The sequence below is a fragment of the Anomaloglossus baeobatrachus genome, chromosome 4 (assembly GCF_048569485.1).
Source record: "Anomaloglossus baeobatrachus isolate aAnoBae1 chromosome 4, aAnoBae1.hap1, whole genome shotgun sequence".
Classification (NCBI taxonomy): Eukaryota; Metazoa; Chordata; class Amphibia; order Anura; family Aromobatidae; genus Anomaloglossus; species Anomaloglossus baeobatrachus.
The window spans coordinates 76473960-76496361 of NC_134356.1; the positions used below are offsets into that span (position 1 = coordinate 76473960).

The 22402-nt window shown below is 47.5% G+C and overlaps 1 protein-coding gene across 11 annotated transcripts in view; it reads right to left on the minus strand.

Annotated features, from left to right (window-relative positions):
* Window positions 1–22402, minus strand: part of LOC142303212 (protocadherin alpha-C2-like) — a 465288-nt gene that overhangs the window by 83083 nt on the left and 359803 nt on the right. The window contains exon 1 of one of the 11 annotated variants that reach the window (XM_075344414.1): window positions 18229–21808. The exons of the other annotated variants lie outside the window; for them this stretch is intronic. Within the exon in view, the coding sequence (XP_075200529.1) occupies window positions 18229–20712 (2484 nt within the window). The 5' untranslated portion in view covers window positions 20713–21808. Of the gene's footprint in view, window positions 1–18228; window positions 21809–22402 lie in introns of those variants that run through there. 11 annotated transcript variants of the gene reach the window in all.

The window sequence follows — 22402 nt, forward strand, 5'->3', positions numbered from 1 at the left end:
GCATTCAACTGTAATAAAGCGCTGACAGCAGCTGCGGTGGCCCCGTGTACAGGATGCAAATCTGGAGGGGTCTATGGGCTGTGGTCTGCAAGAAGCACTCCTCCATGATCGCATCCCATTTACGGGGCTACCGCTGCTATCAGCGCTTTACTGCAGTTAAATGCTTTATGGCACCGCAAAGCATTCAACTTCAGTAAAGCCATGATGGCAGACAGCAGCCCCGTGCATCGAATGCTATCACGGAGGGGTCTATGTGCCTTGCGGTCTACAAGAAGCAGCTGAGGTCACCACAGGAAGGGAGGAGTGGTAAGAATAATGTTTATTGTGTGTAAACAACAGCATAATAGGGGACAAGAAGGAGACCAATAGGAGGACATTACAAAACAATGGGCTCATTACTACAAGGGGGGAGAAGGATGGGCACATTACTAAACAATAGGGAAATTACTACAGGAGACATTACTAAACAATGGGCTCATTACTGCAGGGGACATTACTAAATAATGGGCTCATTACTGCAGGGGACAGTAATAAACAATGGGCTCATTACTACAAGGGGCGGACAAGGATGGGCACATTACTAAACAATGGACTCATTACTGCAGGGGATATTAATAAACAATGGACAAATTACTAGGGTCGGCTTATACTCGATTATATACGGTATATTCCAAACTCTCTATTTTAACTGGAAAAGTTGGGGGTTGTCTTATACACCCATTCGTCTTATATGCTGGAAAATACGGTAGTAATTTTTTTTTATCAACTCTTCACATATATAGACTGGTACATTATCACTGAATATATATATATATATATGTATATATATATACACACACACACCGTGTTTTTAAAAAAATAAGGCCTCTCCCAAAAGTAAGCCCTAGGAGGAATTCGCAGCATTTTCAGTGTAAGGCTAAATATAAGCCCTACCCCACGAAAATAAGCCCTAGTTGCAGTTTGATAATGAAGTGTCCATGCAGCTATAAAACTTAAAGAATACTTCATGACACTTCATTATAGAAAGCAGACACCCCCAAAAGAGAGAACAAAGAAGACAGAAGACCCTGCAATCATACTCACCAGACGCTGAATGGGAGGACCTGCAGTAGAAGGCTATGTGCGCACAGTGCGTTTTTCGCCGCGTTTTTGCGCGTTTTTCGGGTGCGTTTTTGGCCTCAAAACTGCAGGACTTTGCTTCCCCAGCAAAGTCTATGAGTTTTCATTTTTGCTGTCCGCACACATCTGTTTTTTTTCAGCTGCGTTTTTGTGGTGGCACAAAAACGCAGCATGTCAATTATTCCCGCATTTTTCACTACGCTTTTCATCCATTGAGTGCAATGGGATGTTGAAAGACGCAATGAGAAACGCAAATTGCAAATATAGCTGCGTTTTGGTGCGTTTTGGTGCATTTCTAAGACCAAAAACGCAGCTATAAGCGCAGGAGGTGGGTAGTAAAGTGACGTGTACAGGAAGAGGATTCCTTCTGTCAGTAAACACAGAAGCGTGAATCCTCCCGGTACCGTCACCGCCGCGTCCACCTCCAGTCCTGTGCATGTATGCTGCTGTGCGGCGCCATGTCTGGGCGGGAGGTGGAAGCGGCAATCAAAAGTGAACAGTAGAAAAAAAAAAAAGTTATACTCACCTGTCTGCAGACTCCCGGTGCCATGTCCGCTCCCAGATTCTGTCACGGTATTTCCGCTCCGGCTGTGTGCAGTCTCCCCGGGTACGTATGCCTGCAGGATGCAGGACCTGGCGATGGATCACCTGATGCAGTCACCTGACGCATCAGCTGATCGTAAGTCTCGGGGTGACGCCAGCGGCCGGCCGGCTTCACCTATCAGCGGATGCGTCAGGAGACTTCATCCCTGATTACCGGCAGCTGCTGCAGCGATCGGACGGGATCAGACTCCCGCCCCATCGCTGCAGGAGCTGCCGGTAATCAGCACATAAGTGAGTATATTTTTTTTTTTTTTTTGCACCGATGCATCTGCTGATTGTATAATCGGCTTTTATACAATCAGCTGATGTGTGATGGGATTCAGCCCCTAGAACCTGACACATCATCTGATCGCTTTGCCTTCCAGCAAACCGATCAGATGATATTGGATCTGGATTGGACGGCGTGGGACCCTGACCCAGGATTACTGCGGAGGGGGGTGCTTTATTTCAATAAAGATGGAGTCACTAATTGTGTTGTGTTTTATTTCTAATAAAAATATTTTTCTGTGTGTTGTGTTTTTTTTTTATCTTTACTAGAAATTCATGGTGGCCATGTCTAATATTGGCGTGACACCATGAATTTTGGGTTTAGGGCCAGCTATACAGCTAGCCCTAACCCCATTATGACCCAGCGAGCCACCCGGCATCAGGGCAGCTGGAAGAGTTGGATACAGCGCCAGAAGATGGCGCTTCTATGAAAGCGCCATTTTCTGGGGTGGCTGCGGGACTGCAATTCACAGCGAGGGTGCCCAGAAAGCATGGGCACCCTGCACTGTGGATTCCAATCCCCAGCTGCCTAGTTGTACCCGGCTGGACACAAAAATTAGGCGAAGCTCACGTCATTTTTTTTTTTTTAATTATTTCATGAAATTCATGAAATAATTAAAAAAAAAGGGCTTCTCTATATTTTTGGTTCCCAGCCGGGTAGAAATAGGCAGCTGGGGGTTGGGGGCAGCCCGTACCTGCCTGCTGTACCCGGCTAGCATACAAAAATATGGCGAAGCCCATGTCATTTTTTTTTTTGGGGGGGGGGAAGAAATCCTGCATACAGTCCTGGAAGGAGGATGCTGAGCCTTGTAGTTCGACAGCTGCTGTCTGCTCTCCTGCATACACTATTGGATGGAGGATGCTGAGCCTTGCAGTTCTGCAGCTGCTGTCTGCTCTCCTGCATACACTATTGGATGGAGGATGCTAAGCCTTGTAGGTCTGCTCCCCCTGACTCTCCCTCCAGCATACAGTCCTGGATGGAGCATGCTGAGCCTTGTAGTTCTGCAGCTGCTGTCTGCTCTCCTGCATGCACTATTGGATGGAATATGCTGAGACTTGTAGTTCTGCAGCTGTCTGCTCTCCTGCATACATTAGTGGAGAATGAAGAACATATTGAAGAAGGAAATGACATCAGACCTTTTTTTTTTTTTGTTCACTGATAAAAAACGCATAAAGACGCAGTGAGCAAAAACGCAGCAAAACGCAGCAAAAAACGCACCAAATCGCGGCAAAACGCGTGCGTTTTTTGCCGCGTTTTTTTGACGCAGGTGCGTTTTTGTGCGTTTTTTGCCGCAAAAAACGCACAAAAACGCAGTGTCAAAAAAACGCAGTGTGTGAACCTAGCCGAACACATACCCACACACCTGAGATCACACATAAATCAGATCGCACACACAATCACACATCTGATCGCGCACAGAATCACACATTAGATCACATACACAATCACACATCAGATCACACACACAATCACACATCAGATCGCACACACAATCACACATCAGATCGCACACACACACTCACCACATCGGGCGATACTGATTGTTTCTGGCCTGGGATGCAGTGCGTTGGAACGCTTTCCACCACCGAGTCTTCCATGTGCTTCACTGCAGATCCTCATGCTCCACTGCACTGCATCCCATCTTCTCCTGCTGGCTGGAAACAATCCATATTGCTGAATGTGGTGAGTGAGTGTGTGTATTAAAAACACCTGAAATAACTGGGACGAGTGCACTGACAAAGGACATGACTCCATAATACAAACTAGAAAAATCGCCGACACTTCCTAATCTCATAGTCTGCACTGGTGCATACTGAACATGACATACATGACGTGATATCTGGGCACAAATAAATTTGGCCACCTTTATTTGCTAAGTAACTCATATTTCTCAAAAAAAAAATTCAAATTTTCTTCGCACTAACGCATGCTCATATTCCAATGATCCCATCTACATTTTTGTTTTTTCACCTTCCCTTTACTTCAACTGGTTCAGCTGCTGGTTCAACTGCTATTTTGGATATTGTCTTTCAAAAATGATGACTGACTTAAAGAGAACCTGTCAGGTACAATATGCACCCAGAGCCACGAGCAGTTCTGGGTGCATATTGCTTTTCCCTGTCTAACCATCCCTATATCTAGTAGCATAGATAAAGAGATCTTTAGAAAAAGTATTTCTAAAGATCCTTTATGAAATGCTAATGAGCGAAGGGCCCTAGTCCCAAGGGCATTACTTCTTGCACTCATTCCCCCTCATAGCATGTGAGCATGCAAACAGGGGCATGCTAACATGCTATTCAATGCCCATTGCTTAGCGTCATCAGCGGTGACACATGTACCTGTGTCTGTTGTCACCACTTCTCAGACGCCGGGCTTAAGGCTGCTTTACACACTGCGACATTGCTAGCAATGTCACTAGCGTTGGCACCCGCCCCTGTCGTTTGTGCGTCATGGGCAAATCGCTGCCCATGGCGCACAACATCGCTAGTACCCATTACACATACTTACCTGCCTAACGACGTCGCTGTGGCCGGCGAACTGCCTCTTTTCTAAGGTTACGGTTCGTGCGGCGCCACAGCGCTGTAAGTCGGCAGGCGTCCAATTGAAGCGGGGGGGCGGAGAGCAGCCGCAGGAAAGTCACGCCCACCTCATTGACGGAGGTCGCATGTACGGTGTTGTTCGTCGTTCCTGGGGTGTCACACGTAGCGATGTGTGCTGCCTCAGGAACGACGAACAACCTACGTCCAGCACCAGCAACGATATTTGGGATTTGAATGACGTGTCAACGATCAACGATAAGGTATTTTTGATCATTGGCGGTCACTTGTACGTGTTACACACAACGAATTCCATGACCCCAATGACATCTTGTTAGCGATGTCGTTGCGTGTAAAGCAGCCTTTAGGCTCAGTGCGCACAATCAGAAATCCCGACACTTACAATCATGCGCATTAGACCTTTCTGAAGCCAGGATGTGTACACCAGGTTTCATAGTGCACATGACTGGAAGTGCAGTAACTTCTGATCATGTGCACTGACCTTAAAGGGAACCTGTTACCGGATGTTTTTAATACTCACCTAATGGTCAGTGCAGAGCAGACTGGTCGAATGGGTGTCTCCGTTCTCCGGATTCGTGCCTCCTCTTTCGGGCATCTTTGTCCTCCTTCTGAAGTTAGTGTGAACGACGCATTCTACATCATACAAACAAGCCGACATTGAGGTCCTGCGCAGGCGCTCATTGATCTGCCCTGAGTAAGGTAGATCAAAGTCTTGTAGTGCGCCTGCGTGGGACCTCAATGTTGGATAGTTTAGGTGCACTGACCATTAGGTGAGTATTATAAACATTCGGAAGCCCAATGTCTGAGAGGTGGTTAAAATGGACACAGGTACGTGCGTCACTGCTGCTGGCGCTGGGCGATGGGCATTGAATAGCATGTTAGCATGCCCCTATGGGCATACTAGAATGCTAAGAGGTTGGACTAGTCAGGGGAACTCACGCCCTTGCCACTAGTCACTAACATCATTAGCATATCATAAAGGATCTTTAGAAATACTTTTTCTTTATCTATGCTAGTGTATACAGGGACAGTTAGGCAGAGATTAGCAATATGCACCAAGAACTGATCGAGGTTCTAGGTGCATATTGCACCTGACAGGTTCCATTTAAAGGTGTCATTCCACAGGACAATACATTTCTTTTAAACCAACCCACATTTTTTTTTAGGGTATAAGACCAATACATTCTTTTTATAAGTTCGTAGTAGTGACAGCTTCTCTCTTTTAAGTCGTAAACTTTTAGCTTTTCAAAAATGCAATATTAATAATAATAAACCAGAGAACATCAATGTCCTGTGAGGTGGAAAGCAGAAATGTGAATATTGCATGTGAAAACGCTCTGCAGCTCTGAGCCACGGGAGAGAAATAGGTTAAAGTGATAAACCAGCGGGCCGCCTGCTACACGAAAGGAGAAAAACTCAAGAGGTTTCACCAGAAAAACTGTCAAACATACAAAATAAACAATTGATTTGTCCTTTCCAATGATTTATGTAGAAACGAATAACGATTTGGTGCACAGACGACTAACTAAAGACAAAGCTATTAAGTGCTGTCCTCCAGAATGGGAAGCACAGATGTAAGTTTAATAAGTGTCTGCTGCCAAAACCTAAAGATGGTTGGCAGCCTCCAAGAATAACACATTTCCACACACATGTTCCATAATTCATTCTGTACTTCTTTAATTTCATTCTTTTACAGTAAACATTCAGGAGTCTTAATTTATGGACAGTAAATTCTAATTTTACTATCACAGCTTTCTTTGCTTTCTTTTTGAAAGTTAAAGGACTATTGGAGTTTACAACTTCCCACCAGTTATCACCACAAAGTGGCAAGGATAAAGAGGGCAACGACCCACAGAAGATCCATTTTGAGACGAGTGCTTGAAAAAACTAGGACCCGTACTGACACCCCAAAGGAGACTAGAAGAGAGGGCTGCATGGCTAGGATGCATGCCAGGCCCTAAAGTGTGAAGCGAGAGGGAGTAGATTATAGGGTGGAGGCCAAGGTGGGGCCTTTTACATGATGGTGGTTGGGGTTTGCTTTTAGTGTTAGCATAGGATAGAGTATGTGGCAAGATGGGATAGCTTATAGGGCGGTGCCCCAGGTGGAGCCTTACCTGACTGGTGCTTGGGTCAGGAAGATATATAGGACATAGGGTGGGGTCTAGGTGGATAGATCGTTAGTGGATCAGCGTGTTCCACCCTACATCCCTTATTTCCAGTAGTATCCATGGTGTATTGTTATTCTGATTGTGTTTGAGGTGTTTATATCATTGTCATGGCAGTAGACGGGAGCGGGTTTTTTGAAAGCCAATGACCACCATTGGCTTTCAAAAAACCCGCTCCCGTCTACTGCCATGACAATGATATAAACACCTCAAACACAATCAGAATAACAATTAGGGGGCTGGTGGAATCATTTAGTAAGTTCACCACTCTCCTCATCTTCTCCTATGTAAATGATTGGTAACATTTGGGGAGTCCCTATTAAGATAACTTATCTTAGATAAGGTCTTAAGATTGACAATTTTATGGGTAGGCGACATACAGCAGGAGTACCCCCGAATTGGTGCGACGCGGCTGGGGGCAAAGAGGTGTAGCGGATGGCACCAGGTTTATTATGGTTTTGGTGTTGGCTTTCATAATTCTGTTCTTCCTCATGATTATTGTTTTATTATACTGTTATTTAATTTCAATAAAAGGCTGCTCTGCCAACATATTTCCAACACAATAAATACCGTATTTTTTGGATTATAAGACGCACTTTTCCTCCCAAGAATATGGGAGGAAAATGAGGGGAGCCTCTTATAATCCGAATGTAGCTTACTGGGTAGGTGGAGAATGGGCGCTGTGCTGTCTGTGGGCGCTGTGCTGGCTGCGGGCGCTGTGTGGGCTGCGAGCGTTGTGTGAAGTAGGGTGGTGTGCCGGGTGTCCCAGATGCTCTGTCTGCAGTGTGGGCTTCAAATATTGGCGTCCGGAGTTGGAGCGTGTGCAGATGGAGCTCTCGGCTCAAGATCTCATCTGCGCAAGTGCCGCTTCAGGCCCATTGATCTACCAGCAGCGGGCTTAAGGAAAATAGCACCCGGAGGTGGCGCGTGTGCAGATAAGATATCAGCTTGTCATTGAGCCGATAGCTCAATCTGTACACGTGCAGACTCTGGGCACCATTTCTTTGAAGCTTGCACTGCCGACAGAGCATCTGGGACACCCGTCGCACCGCCTGCAGTATCGTCCTACTCCAGCACTGCCCATGTAACGTGTAATGCTGCCACCCCCCACACACACACCTCCCCCTTCCCCCGGTAAGACACCACCAGATTATAAAATGGACTCCATTTTTTTTTTCATACGCTAAATTTGAGGTGCGTCTTATAGTCCTGTGCGTTTTATAAAACGAAAAATACGGTAGATTGCAAATAGAATGTCATTTCTTGGGTGGGTAACTGTGGGTTGTGTTTAGTTAAAGGCAAAAGGTCAGCCATTCCGAAGTCATGCATATTTCAGGGATGAAACTTTCTTCAGATCTGCAATGTATATGTTAGTTCTGCTATGGAAGTGGTGACAGTGGATGGCGGATAGTATTGTGTTGTGTGCACTCATTGACAATGGAGTTACAATATTGCTCAATGTACCACACACTCAGTTTGCTGTTTTTTGAAAAGCTATATAACATGAAGCAGTCAATATAATGAAACAGATGCAGCCCACTCCCCCGGGTAGAGAAGCTCATATGTGATCCTTAATTCAGAAGACATCAAGATAATCCACGGTGGGAACCAGCACATGCTAAAAAGCCCATTTATTAAATGTTTATTAAAAGCTCAGTATTAAATATATGTGTGCACAAATCCAGTACAGAAGAATACAAATTCCCAGGAAAAGCACTGATAGCACCATATTGTTCTGCTAGATGGGAAATCTACATATAGCCTTTCTTAAAATGACAAAGATCTCACAATGCTGAAAGAGATCTAGATGCACAAGCAAATAACTAAAGTGTGGATATGTCTGTGTGTGCAGCTCTGTATGCAGCTCCATGTGCTTCTGCAGCTCTGTGTGCAGCTCCATGTGCTTCTGCAGCTCTGTGTGCAGCTCCATGTGCTTCTGCAGCTCTGTGTGCAGCTCCATGTGCTTCTGCAGCTCTGTGTGCAGCTCCATGTGCTTCTGCAGCTCTGTATGCAGCTCCATGTGCTTCTGCAGCTGTGTGTGCAGCTCCAGGTGCTTCTGCAGCTGTGGGCAGCTCCATGTGCTTCTGCAGCTCTGTGTGCAGCTCCATATGCTTCTGCAGCTCTGTGTGCAGCTCCATGTGCTGTTGCAACTCTGTGTGCAGCTCCATGTGCTTCTGCAGCTCTGTGCAGCTCCATGTGCTTCTGCAGCTCTGTGTGCAGCTCCATGTGCTTGTACAGCTCTGTGCAGCTCCATGTGCTTCTGCAACTCTGTGTGCAGCTCCATGTGCTTCTACAGCTCTGTGCAGCTCCATGTGCTTCTGCAGCTCTGTGTGCAGCTCCATGGGCTTCTGCAGCTCCATGTGCTTCTGCAGCTCTGTGTGCAGCTCCATGTGCTTCTGCAGCTCTGTGTGCAGCTCCATGTGCTTCCTCAGCTCTGTGTGCAGCTCCATGTGCTTCTGCAGCTCTGTGTGCAGCTCCATGTGCTTCTGCAGCTCTGTATGCAGCTCCATGTGCTTCTGCAGCTGTGTGTGCAGCTCCAGGTGCTTCTGCAGCTGTGGGCAGCTCCATGTGCTTCTGCAGCTCTGTGTGCAGCTCCATGTGCTTCTACAGCTCTGTGTGCAGCTCCATGTGCTTCTGCAACTCTGTGTGCAGCTCCATGTGCTTCTGCAGCTCTGTGCAGCTCCATGTGCTTCTGCAACTCTGTGTGCAGCTCCATGTGCTTCTACAGCTCTGTGTGCAGCTCCATGTGCTTCTGCAGCTCTGTATGCAGCTCCATGTGCTTCTGCAGCTGTGTGTGCAGCTCCAGGTGCTTCTGCAGCTGTGGGCAGCTCCATGTGCTTCTGCAGCTCTGTGTGCAGCTCCATATGCTTCTGCAGCTCTGTGTGCAGCTCCATGTGCTGTTGCAACTCTGTGTGCAGCTCCATGTGCTTCTGCAGCTCTGTGCAGCTCCATGTGCTTCTGCAGCTCTGTGTGCAGCTCCATGTGCTTGTACAGCTCTGTGCAGCTCCATGTGCTTCTGCAACTCTGTGTGCAGCTCCATGTGCTTCTACAGCTCTGTGCAGCTCCATGTGCTTCTGCAGCTCTGTGTGCAGCTCCATGGGCTTCTGCAGCTCCATGTGCTTCTGCAGCTCTGTGTGCAGCTCCATGTGCTTCTGCAGCTCTGTGTGCAGCTCCATGTGCTTCCTCAGCTCTGTGTGCAGCTCCATGTGCTTCTGCAGCTCTGTGTGCAGCTCCATGTGCTTCTGCAGCTCTGTATGCAGCTCCATGTGCTTCTGCAGCTGTGTGTGCAGCTCCAGGTGCTTCTGCAGCTGTGGGCAGCTCCATGTGCTTCTGCAGCTCTGTGTGCAGCTCCATGTGCTTCTACAGCTCTGTGTGCAGCTCCATGTGCTTCTGCAACTCTGTGTGCAGCTCCATGTGCTTCTGCAGCTCTGTGCAGCTCCATGTGCTTCTGCAACTCTGTGTGCAGCTCCATGTGCTTCTACAGCTCTGTGCAGCTCCATGTGCTTCTGCAGCTCTGTGTGCAGCTCCATGGGCTTCTGCAGCTCCATGTGCTTCTGCAGCTCTGTGTGCAGCTCCATGTGCTTCTGCAGCTCTGTGTGCAGCTCCATGTGCTTCTGCAGCTCTGTGTGCAGCTCCATGTGCTTCTGCAGCTCTGTGTGCAGCTCCATGTGCTTCCTCAGCTCTGTGTGCAGCTCCATGTGCTTCTACAGCTGTGGGCAGCTCCATGTGCTTCTGCAGCTCTGTGTGCAGCTCCATGTGCTTCTGCAGCTCTGTGTGCAGCTCCATGTGCTTCTGCAACTCTGTGTGCAGCTCCATGTGCTTCTACAGCTCTGTGCAGCTCCATGTGCTTCTGCAGCTCTGTGTGCAGCTCCATGTGCTTCTGCAGCTCCATGTGCTTCTGCAGCTCTGTGTGCAGCGCCATGTGCTTCTGCCAGCTCTGTGTGCAGCTCCATGTGCTTCCTCAGCTCTGTGTGCAGCTCCATGTGCTTCTACAGCTGTGGGCAGCTCCATGTGCTTCTGCAGCTCTGTGTGCAGCTCCATGTGCTTTTGCAGCTCTGTGTGCAGCTCCATGTGCTTCTGCAGCTCTGTGTGCAGCTCCATGTGCTTCTGCAACTCTGTGTGCAGCTCCATGTGCTTCAACAGCTCTGTGCAGCTCCATGTGCTTCTGCAGCTCTGTGTGCAGCTCCATGTGCTTCTGCAGCTCCATGTGCTTCTGCAGCTCTGTGTGCAGCTCCATGTGCTTCTGCAGCTCTGTGTGCAGCTCCATGTGCTTCCTCAGCTCTGTGTGCAGCTCCATGTGCTTCTACAGCTGTGGGCAGCTCCATGTGCTTCTGCAGCTCTGTGTGCAGTTCCATGTGCTTCTGCAGCTCCATGTGCTTCTGCAGCTCCATGTGCTTCTGCAGCTCTGTGTGCAGCTCCATGTGCTTCTGCAGCTCTGTGTGCAGCTCCATGTGCTTCTGCAGCTCTGTGTGCAGCTCCATGTGCTTCTACAGCTCTGTGCAGCTCCATGTGCTTCTGCAGCTCTGTGCAGCTCCATGTGCTTCTGCAGCTCTGTGTGCAGCTCCATGTGCTTCTGCAGCTCCATGTGCTTCTGCAGCTCTGTGTGCAGCTCCATGTGCTTCTGCAGCTCTGTGTGCAGCTCCATGTGCTTCTCCAGCTCTGTGCAGCTCCATGTGCTTCTGCAGCTCTGTGCAGCTCCATGTGCTTCTGCAGCTCTGTGTGCAGCTCCATGTGCTTCTGCAGCTCCATGTGCTTCTGCAGCTCTGTGTGCAGCTCCATGTGCTTCTACAGCTCTGTGCAGCTCCATGTGCTTCTGCAGCTCTGTGTGCAGCTCCATGTGCTTCTGCAGCTCCATGTGCTTCTGCAGCTCGGTGTGCAGCTCCATGTGCTTCTGCAGCTCCATGTGCTTCTGCAGCTCCATGTGCTTCTGCAGCTCTGTGTGCAGCTCCATGTGCTTCTGCAGCTCTGTGTGCAGCTCCAGGTGCTTCTGCAGCTCTGTGTGCAGCTCCATGTGCTTCTGCAGCTCCATGTGCTTATGCAGCTCCAGGTGCTTCTGCAGCTCTGTGTGCAGCTCCAGGTGCTTCTGCAGCTCTGTGTGCAGCTCCAGGTGCTTCTGCAGCTCTGTGTGCAGCTCCAGGTGCTTCTGCAGCTCTGTGTGCAGCTCCATGTGCTTGTACAGCTTGTGCAGTCCCTGGATTGCAGACAGGCGCTGCATATACATTGCACTCATTATTCTGGTTTGTGAAATGGACCAAAGTAGAGCATGCTGCAATTTTTTCATGCAGACCATCGGCCCACATGTGCGCAGCCACACTGACTACAACCAATTTGTGTGCTCTCCATGTGTGATCCGTGATTTGTGTGCTCTCCGTGATGCATGTGCTCTCCACATTTCATGTGCTCTCCGTGATTTATATGTTCTTCATATGTGATCCGTAATTTCTGTGATTTGTGTGTTCTTCGTGTGTGATCCATGATTTGTGTGTTCTCCGTGATTTGTGTGCTTTCAGTGATTCGAGTGCTCTCTGTGACTTACGTGCTCTCATTGTGTGACCCGTGATTTGTGTGCTGTCCATGTGTGACCCAGGGTTTGTGTGCTGTCCATGTGTGACCCGTGATTTGTGTGCTGTCCATGTGTAACCCGTTATTTGTGTGCTGTCAATGTGTGACCCATGATTTGTGTGCTGTGCATGTGTGACCCATGATTTGTGTGCTGTGCATGTGTGACCCATGATTTGTGTGCTGTGCATGTGTGACCCATGATTTGTGTGCTGTGCATGTGTGACCCATGATTTGTGTGCTGTGCATGTGTGACCCATGATTTGTGTGCTGTCCATGTGTGATCCTTGATTTGTATGCTCTCAATGTGTAATCCATTATTTGAGTGATGTCCTTGTGTGATCCGTGATTTGATTGCAGTTCATGTATGATCCATGATTTGTGAGCTCTCCGTGATTCATATGCTGTCCTTGATTCATGGGCTCTCTGTGTGTGATCCATGATATGTGTGCTCTCCATGATTCGTGTGCTCTCCATGTGTGATCCATGACTCATGTGACCCATGATTCATGTGCTCTTCATGTGTTATCCATGATTCATGTGCTCTCCTTGCGCTCACCGTGATTCGTGTGCTCTCCGTGTGTGATGTAATTCATGTGCGCTCCATGTGCTCTCCGTTATTCATGTTCTCTCCGTTTATGTTTTGTGATTCATGTGTGCTCTGTGATTTGTGTGCTCTCCGTGTGGGATCTGTGATACATATGCACTCTGTGTGCTCTGTGATTTGTGAGCTCTCTGTGATTCGTGTGCACTCAGCGACTCATGTGCTCTCTCTGTGTGTGATCTGCGATTCATGTGCTCTCCGGGTGTGATCTGTGATTCATGTACGCTCTGTGTGCTCTCTGTGATTTGTGTGCTCTCTGTGATTTGTGTGCTCTCTGTGATTTGTGTGCTCTCTGTGATTCGTGTGCACTCAGCGACTCATGTGCTCTCTCTGTGTGTGATCTGCGATTCATGTGCTCTCCGGGTGTGATCTGTGATTCATGTACGCTCTGTGTGCTCTCTGTGATTTGTGTGCTCTCTGTGATTTGTGTGCTCTCTGTGATTTGTGTGCTCTCTGTGATTTGTGTGCTCTCTGTGATTCGTGTGCTCTCCGTGTGTGTTATCTGTGATTCATGTGTGCTCTGTGTGCTCTCTGTGATTCGTGTGCTCTCCGTGTGTGTTATCTGTGATTCATGTGTGCTCTGTGTGCTCTCTGTAAATCTTGCACTCTCTGTGATTCGTGAGCTCTCCGTGTGTGATCTGTGATTCATGTGTGCTCCATGATTTGTGTGCTCTCCATGTATGATCTGTGATTTGTGTGCTCTACATGTATGATCTGTGATTCGTGTGCTCTCTGTGTATCCTCTGTGATTTGTGTGCTCTCTGTTTGTGATCTGTAATTCGTGTGCTCTCTGTGATTTGTGTGCTCTCCATGTATGATCTGTGATTTGTGTGCTCTTTGTGATTCGTGTGCTCGCCGTGTGTGTTATCTGTGATTCATGTGCGCTCTGTGTGCTCTCTGTAATTCTTGCACTCTCTGTGATTCGTGAGCTCTCCATGTGTGATCTGTGATTCATGTGTGTTCTGTGATTTGTGTGCTCTTCGTGTATGATCTGTGATTTGTGTGCTCTACATGTATGATCTGTGAGTTGTGTGCTCTCTGTGTATCATCTGTGATTCGTGTGCTCTCTGTGTGTGATCTGTGATTCGTGTGCTCTCTGTGTGTGATCTGTGATTCGTGTGCTCTCTGTGTGTGATCTGTGATTCGTGTGCTCTTTGTGATTTGTGTGCTCTCCGTGTATGATCTGTGATTCGTGTGCTCTCCATGTATGATTTGTTATTCGTGTGCTCTCCATGTATGATCTGTGATTCGTGTGCGCTCTGTGATTTGTGTGCACTCAGCGACTCATGTGCTCTCTCTGTGTGTGATCTGTGATTCATGTGCGCTCTGTGTGCTCTCTGTGATTTGTGTGCTCTGTGATTTGTGAGCTCTCTGTGATTCGTGTGCACTCAGCGACTCATGTGCTCTCTCTGTGTGTGATCTGTGATTCATGTGTGCTTCATGATTTGTGTGCTCTCCATGTATTATCTGTGATTTGTGTGCTCTACATGTATGATCTGTGATTCGTGTGCGCTCTGTGATTTGTGTGCACTCAGCGACTCATGTGCTCTCTCTGTGTGTGATCTGTGATTCATGTGCGCTCTGTGTGCTCTCTGTGATTTGTGTGCTCTGTGATTTGTGAGCTCTCTGTGATTCGTGTGCACTCAGCGACTCATGTGCTCTCTCTGTGTGTGATCTGTGATTCATGTGTGCTCCATGATTTGTGTGCTCTCCATGTATTATCTGTGATTTGTGTGCTCTACATGTATGATCTGTGATTCGTGTGCTCTCTGTGTATCCTCTGTGATTCGTGTGCTCTCTGTTTGTGCTCTTTGTGATTCGTGTGCTCTCCGTGTATGATCTGTGATACGTGTGCTCTCTCTATGTGTGATCTGTGATTCATGTGCTCTCCGGGTGGGATCTGTGATTTGTGTGATTTCTGGGATTTCTCTGCTCTCCGTGATTCATATGCTCTCCATATGTCATCCATGATTTCTGTGCTTTCCTTGATTCCAGTGTTCTCTGTGCCTCTCCATGTATGACCTGTGATTTGTGTGCTCTCCATGTAGGATCCGTTATTTGTATACTCTACCTGATTCGTGTGCTCTTTGTAATGTGTGCTCTCCGGTGTTCATGTGCTCTCTGTAATTTGTGTGCTCTCCATGATTCATGAGCTCTGCGTGTGCAATCCGTGGCTCATGTGCACCATTACACATGAACAACACACAGACTGATTACTTACTCAATTGAAGGAATCATAACTATGCAAGTCAAGTAGTGTTAAGAAGAGTTAACTTTATGCTTTCTTCTATCTTTCTTATGTGTTAGTTTAAGAAAGGCTACATCTATATATACTTGTGTGTCTTGCATTGAACTTTTAATAAATATTTACTAAATGGACTTTTTAGCATGTACCGGTCATCACTGTGAAACATCTCACCATTATTTTTCAAAAACATAAAAAGCCATCAACATGCTAAAAAATAAAAATCCTTATATTCACAATATTGCTCATCTCTCTGGGCACTCTGCTCCTCACCGTCTCCCATCTGGTCCTCGCTGAATATTTAGATTAGGTTTTGATGAGACATGTGAGCGTTCTACACAATTGCACGAACTTGCGCAAAATTTCAGAAAGCTAGTGTGAGTAGAGGTGAAGACTGGGCCAGGTGATGATGAGGAGTGAAGAAATTGGAGAGGTCAGTAAAAGATTTTTTTTCTTTTTATAACAATTCATGTATATTATGCTGTGGGGTCTGGATTTCCTGAGCAAAACAAATGTGTGAACAAGCAAATCTGCTCATCTCAAATTTTTAAATAAGGCATAAAGTGTTAAAGGGAATATGTCACCAGGTTTTGTCACTTAATCTGAAAGCAGCATAACGTAGGGGCAGAGATCCTGATTCCAGCAATATGTAATTTACTGGGCTGCTTAAGGGTGCTTTACACGCTGCGATATCGCTAATGATATATCGTCGGGGTCACGGTGTTTGTGACGCACATCCGGCGTCGTTAGCGACATTGCAGCGTGTGACAGCTAGGAGCAACGATCAACGATCACAAAAACGGCAAAAATCGTCGATCATTGACACATAACTCCTTTTCATAATATCGTTGGTGGTGCATGCCGCTGGTTGTTCATCGTTCCTGCGACATCACACATCGCTATGTGTGACACCGCAGGAACGACGAACATCTCCTTACCTGCGTCCACCGGCAATGAGGAAGGAAGGAGGTGGGCGGGATATTACGCCTGCTCATCTCTGCCCCTCTGCTTCTATTGGACGGCTGCCGTGTGACGTCGCTGTGACACTGCATGAATCGCCCCCTTAGAAAGGAGGCTGTTCGCCGGCCACAGCGACGTCGCAGGGAAGGTAAGTCTGTGTGACGGGTGTAAGCGATGTTGTGCACCATGGGCAGCGATTTGCCCATGACGCACAACTGACGGGGGCGGGTACGCTTGCTAGCGATATCGATATTGCAGCGTAAAAAGTGCCCTTTAGTGTAGTTTTCATAAAATCACTGTTTTATCAACAGGAGATTATCATTAGCAGACTAGTAAGCCTGCTGCCAGGTGGTCCACCATATTCATAAGATCTGTATAACTGTGACTGGCAGATTTCTGTGTACTCTAGAAAGCTAACAATCAGCGCTGTGAGCACAGTTATACAGACCTCAGCATTCAGAGATATGCTAGATCTATATTCATGCATTCACTCTGGGTTGGACATATCATTGGTGCAGCCTGTGTGGCTGCACAGGGGCCCAAGAGGTTGAAGGGCCTATTTCTACCTCCAGACCAGACGAAAATGTGCATTATGAGAAGCTATTGGACTACAAAGGACCCATATATTGTTCTGGCACGGGGACCCTTTTCTGTTTGTGCATTCCCTATATCAGGGGTTCCCAACCTGTAGCTCAGGAGCCACATGTGGCTGGTGGGCCCATGACATGTGGCTCATGGCTGTCTGCCAGCTTGGTGCATAAGAGCCTGGTCTAGCAAACAGTTATGAAGAGCAGGTCTCCAGATGGTTACTTTTGTGAGCAGCTCCACATAGAAGAGTAGATATGGATGGAGGTAGGCTGGCATCTCCTGTAACCTGGTATACTACTACCTGAATGTGATTTCTGTGAAGACGTTTTGGCTGTCATTATACCAGTAATGGAGGCTCTGGGTGTCACTACTGTGAGGGGTGGTAGGTGGAAGTGGCTCACGACCTTCTCTCAGAGCTGAATATGGCTCTCAAGGTCATAAAGGTTGGGGACCACTACCCTATATATATATATATATATATATATATATATATATTCATTCATCTACCGATCTCACATGTTCTTCTGTATTGTCGCCTTGGTACTCCAATGGATCCCTTGCTTTCTTTCCTTCCCCCTTCCCTTGCCGGGATGATGTGTGAACACTGGAGTTGTGTAGTGACCAGAGTAGCAACCAACATCTCTTTCCACCACAGGAGACAGCAATTAGATTGGCGGGACTAGTGAGCGGTGATCAGTGGAATAAAAAAAAAATAAATTATATATATATATATTTATATATACAGTATATATATATATATATATATATATATATATATATATATATATATATATATACACAGTATATATATGATATATATATATATATATATATATATATATATATACACACACACACACACAGTATATAGTCCACATTGTACCAGGTTGTTAAAAAAAAATGTTTCACAACCCCTTTAAGGAATGCATTATAAAAAGCTACTGAAAAGCTACAGGAAAGATTTGACAAATGGATGCCGTTATAGTTTATATGTAATGATACCATCCATCACAGCCTCTATTTAAAGGGGTTGTCTACTACTTTAACATTGATGGCCTATCCTTAGGATAGGATCCAACACCCAGCACTCCCACCGATCAGCTGTTCTTGATGCCAGTGGCAGCAACAGGCGGCCAGAAATGCGAAGTTCCAGAGCTGCCCCGTCAATGATAGTGGCGGCAACTGGTTACTGCACATCCGCCTCCTATTCAAAGCAATAGTGCAGTATCCGGCTGCGGCCATTATCAGAAGACGGAGCAGCTCCGGAACTGAGCATTTCCATCCGCCTGCTGCCGCCGTGGCACCAGGAATAGCTGATAGGCAGTGGTGTGGGGTGTCGGATCCCAGCCCATCAGACATTGGTGACCCATCCTAAGGATAGGCCATAAATGTAAAAGTAGTTTACATTTAGCACACATGTTATTAGCTTCTCCCAGTGCATAATTTAGATAATTAGAATTAAATTCATCATATGTAACTAAGTCATAACTATTTCTATTTTTTTTTGGTTGACACATAAACTTAATATATAGTAAGAAGCATAAAAGGGAAGGTCTCACCTCCACCGGAGTAGTTGCTTCACTTTTTAAGATGATTAAGTTTTGAAAACTTTGTCCACTCATTCTTTTCAGGTTTCTGTCGGCGATCAAAGTCTGCGGACCGCTCCCTACTGGAAGCCCAGTGTTATAGAACATAAATGTGTCACTTCCCGATCCTGCGGTCATACAGGCCTTGTAGCAGTACGTCTTCGTCAGTGACCCATTGCCCCTCACTTCTATAAAATGGGGTTGCACTTGTGCTCCGGCAGGCAGCCTGGTCTCAATGTTATTGTTGGCGGGTTTAGGTGTCTCTGTGGGGTTCGGATTTGGAACGGCGCAGCAACATGCACAACACGGATCAGCACTGCCCGTACATTTGCAGCATTTCAGAATAAAAATGATCATTAGCGTTAATAGAAATAGAAAAGAAATGGAGCATAAACCGATAATCAAATAAAATGTCATCTCAGAATAGCTTGTGCTGTTTTTTACATGACGTTGCGAGTCAGGGACAAGTTTGGAAATCCTATCCACCACCGCAATGCTGATTGTGGTGGATGAAGAAAGCGGTGGCTCCCCATTGTCCTTCACGATGATAGTCAGATTGTAACTGGTAATCACGTCATCTGTAACTTTCCTTGTAGTCCTTATTTCTCCCGTATGTAAAGACACCTTAAAAAGTTTTGGATCTGTGGCTTTACCCATAGTATAAACCAGCCACGCGTTTTGCCCCGAATCAGCGTCGACCGCAATGACTTTTGTGACAAGATACTCGGCACCTGCCGCCCGTGGAATCATCTCAATAGATCTGGTAGTGTTTGTAGGAGCTGGGTACAGAATCGTCGGGGCGTGATCATTTTGATCTAGAATGAAAAAATTGATGGTAGCCGAGCTGCTAAGTGGAGGGTTTCCGGCATCTTGTGCTTGAACAACAAAGCGAAATTCTCGCAGTTTTTCGTAGTCAAATGACTGAACGGCATACAAAGTGCCATTGTCGGATTTAATGGAAACATAAGAGGAGACCGGGACGCCTTCAACATCTCCTTGGAGAATTAAATATGAAACAAATGCGTTCTCATTGGCATCTGGATCCATGGCTTTTACTGAAAAGAGTGAGACTCCCGGAGCGTTGTTTTCCAGCACATACACAGAGTAGGAGGACTCCGGAAACACCGGAGGGTTGTCATTCACATCCGAGATCTGCACATACAGAGTTTTTTGAGACGACAGCGGTGGGATACCAGAGTCCATGGCGGTTATTGTAATATTGTAAGAAGAGCACTTTTCACGGTCCAGTTTACCGTCCGTTAATAGCTTGAAGGTGTTTTTGAAGGAGTTTAGCTTGAATGGAAGGTTTGGCTGAATGCTCAGGCTCACCTGCTTATTGACCCCCGAGTCCTTATCCATCACACTCATTAAAGCCACCACCGTATCTGCTTGGGAGTTTTCAGCAATAGGAGAATAATTCGAGGTCACCACAATCTCTGGAGCATTATCATTGGTATCGATCACCTCTACTAACACTTTACAATGCCCGGTCATAGGAACGGGGCCTTTATCAATGGCCTGGACATAAATCTCATATGACGATGACTTTTCATAGTCCAAAACACCAATCACCCTAACTTCTCCAGTTCTTGGTTCAATATTAAATAATTGTCTAAATTTCTGGGGCATAAAACTGCTAAATGAATATGTGACTTCCCCATTAGACCCTTCATCTGGATCTGATGCATTCAATTTAACAACTAAAGTCCCGGCTGGTGAGTTCTCCAGCAAACTGGCTTTGTATGTAGACTTATCAAAAAATGGGGTGTTGTCATTTGTGTCCATCACGCGTATGGAGATTTGGGCTGTCCCGGATTTTGGAGGGGTCCCTCCGTCTATGGCAGTGAGAACCAGCTGGTGGAGGACATTCTGCTCCCTGTCTAATGGCTTCTTCAGCACTATCTCTATCAGCTTGCTGTTGCCACTGAAAGTCTTTAAATCAAGGGCAAAGTAATCATTGTCACTCAGCTTGTAGGTCTGGATGGAGTTGGTGCCTATATCGGGGTCCTGTGCGCTCTCGATAGGAAATTTGGCTCCGGGCACGGCCGACTCACTAATCTCTAGGTAGTAATCATCTCTAGGAAATTTCGGAGCGTTATCATTTATGTCTAAAATCTCCACCTCGATATTGTGCACCTCCACTGGGTTTTCTATTACCACCCCCAGGTTGATCAGGCAGGGGGGATTGGGCTCGCACAGACTTTCCCGGTCTATGGTCCTATTGACAAATAACACCCCATTACTCAGGTTCAGGTCAAAATACTGCCGGCTGTTACCGGACGTGATCCGAAACCCACGGGTGGGGATCTGCCTGAGATCCAGTCCCAGATCACTGAACACATTCCCTACAAAGGCTCCATGATTTAACTCTTCCTTCACCGAGTATCTAAGCTGTGCTGTAGCCAAGCTGAGGATCCCTAACACAAGGAGCCATGTGCACATCTGGGAAAAAGCCATTGTAGTAGCAAACAAGGCTCATCTGACCCCTCCCCAAAACCTTCCGGACTCACATCCTCTTCCCTGTACGCCCCCAGCTACCAAACCCCATCAGGTTACCATGTGTGCCCTGCAATCCGGGCAGGGGGGCATTCGGTGGTCTCTGAAGGCGGCTGCCTCCCCAGTAAATCCATTGCTTTGTTCTAAAGATGCAGAGATCAGGCCTGGAAGGAGATGGAAGGGAGTCAGGACAGCGTCTTCTGCTGGGGGGCACCTTGTGCCAGGAGCTAGGACATGGAGGGCATGGAGTCAGCACAGCTTCTTCTGCTTGGGGGGCACCTTGTGCCAGGAGCTAGGACATGGAGGGCATGGAGTCAGCACAGCTTCTTCTGCTTGGGGGGCTCCTTGTGCCAGGAGCTAGGGCATGGATTCAGCACAGCCTTTTCTCCTTGGGGGGCACCTTGTGCCAGAAGCTAGGGCATGGAGGGCAGGGAGGCAGCACAGTTTCTTCTGCTTGGGGGGCTCCTTGTGCCAGGAGCTAGGGCATGGAGGGCAGGGAGGCAGCACAGCTTCTTCTGTTGGGGGGCTCCTTGTGCCAGGAGCTAGGGCACAGCAGGCATGGGATCAGCACCGGAGTGTGGACAGCGCCCAGGATGCAGGAGCAGTGAGATAAAGCCTGTACCGGGAGCCAGGGCACGGGCTCAGCACCTGCAGATCAGCACCGGAGTGTGGACAGCGCCCAGGATGCAGGAGCCGTGAGATTAAAGCTGTGCCAGTCATCCAGGCACTCTGCAGATAGTCCAGCACCTACCGTCAGCCGCGCATCATATCCAGCAGGAAAAGATGGAAAACCCATTCAGTGCAGGCAGGAATCCGGTGTGGACGTGCCGATCTCCGGTGCAGCCCCTCCGCGCTGCACAGCCGCCCCTCCGCGCTGCACAGCCGCCCCTGCCTGCAGCTCGCACCCGCGCACAAAGCAGCAGTCAGCAAAGCTCCGCCAGCAGCTCAGGCGCTTCCGGTGCCACAAAGAAGCCGCCCGGCGGCCGCACACGGCGGGGAGGTAATGGCTGACTGGAAGCCATCATCCCGAGCAGGCGGAGAAGGAGCATGTGATGGCGGGATGCAGTGTGAGAGGGCGGAGGAGGGAGCTGAAGGATTGGCGCCATCCCTGCCCCACCAGCAGCTGCAGTCAGGGATTCTGCTTTTCAGGAAACTCAAAATGACAGAAATCATCTGGACTCTGCAGATTCCGCGCTCCCGAGCTGATAATGGCCGTGTATAATATGTATATAGGAGAAATGGAGAACACCTAGAATTCCACCATAGGCTGTCAGCACATTCAGCGATAAATATCATTATTATTGCTATCATTGCATCACTTTTTAGTATAGACAGGTAGAATAGGCAGGTAGTGTAGGGAGATAGGTAGTATAGGCAGGTAATATAGGCAGGTAGTGTAGGTAGTGTAGTTCAGGTAGGTAATATAGGTAGTGTAGGCAGGCAGTATAGGCAGGTTGAATAGGCAGGTAATATAGACAGGTAGTATAGGAAGGTAGCATAGGTAGGTAGTGTAGGCAAGTAGTATAGGTAGTATAGGCAGGTAGTGTAGGTAGGCAGGTAGAATAGTTAGGTAGTATAGGAAGGTAGTATAGGTAGCTAGTATAGGTAGGCAGGTAGTATAGTTAGGTAGTATACAAAGGTAGCATAGTTA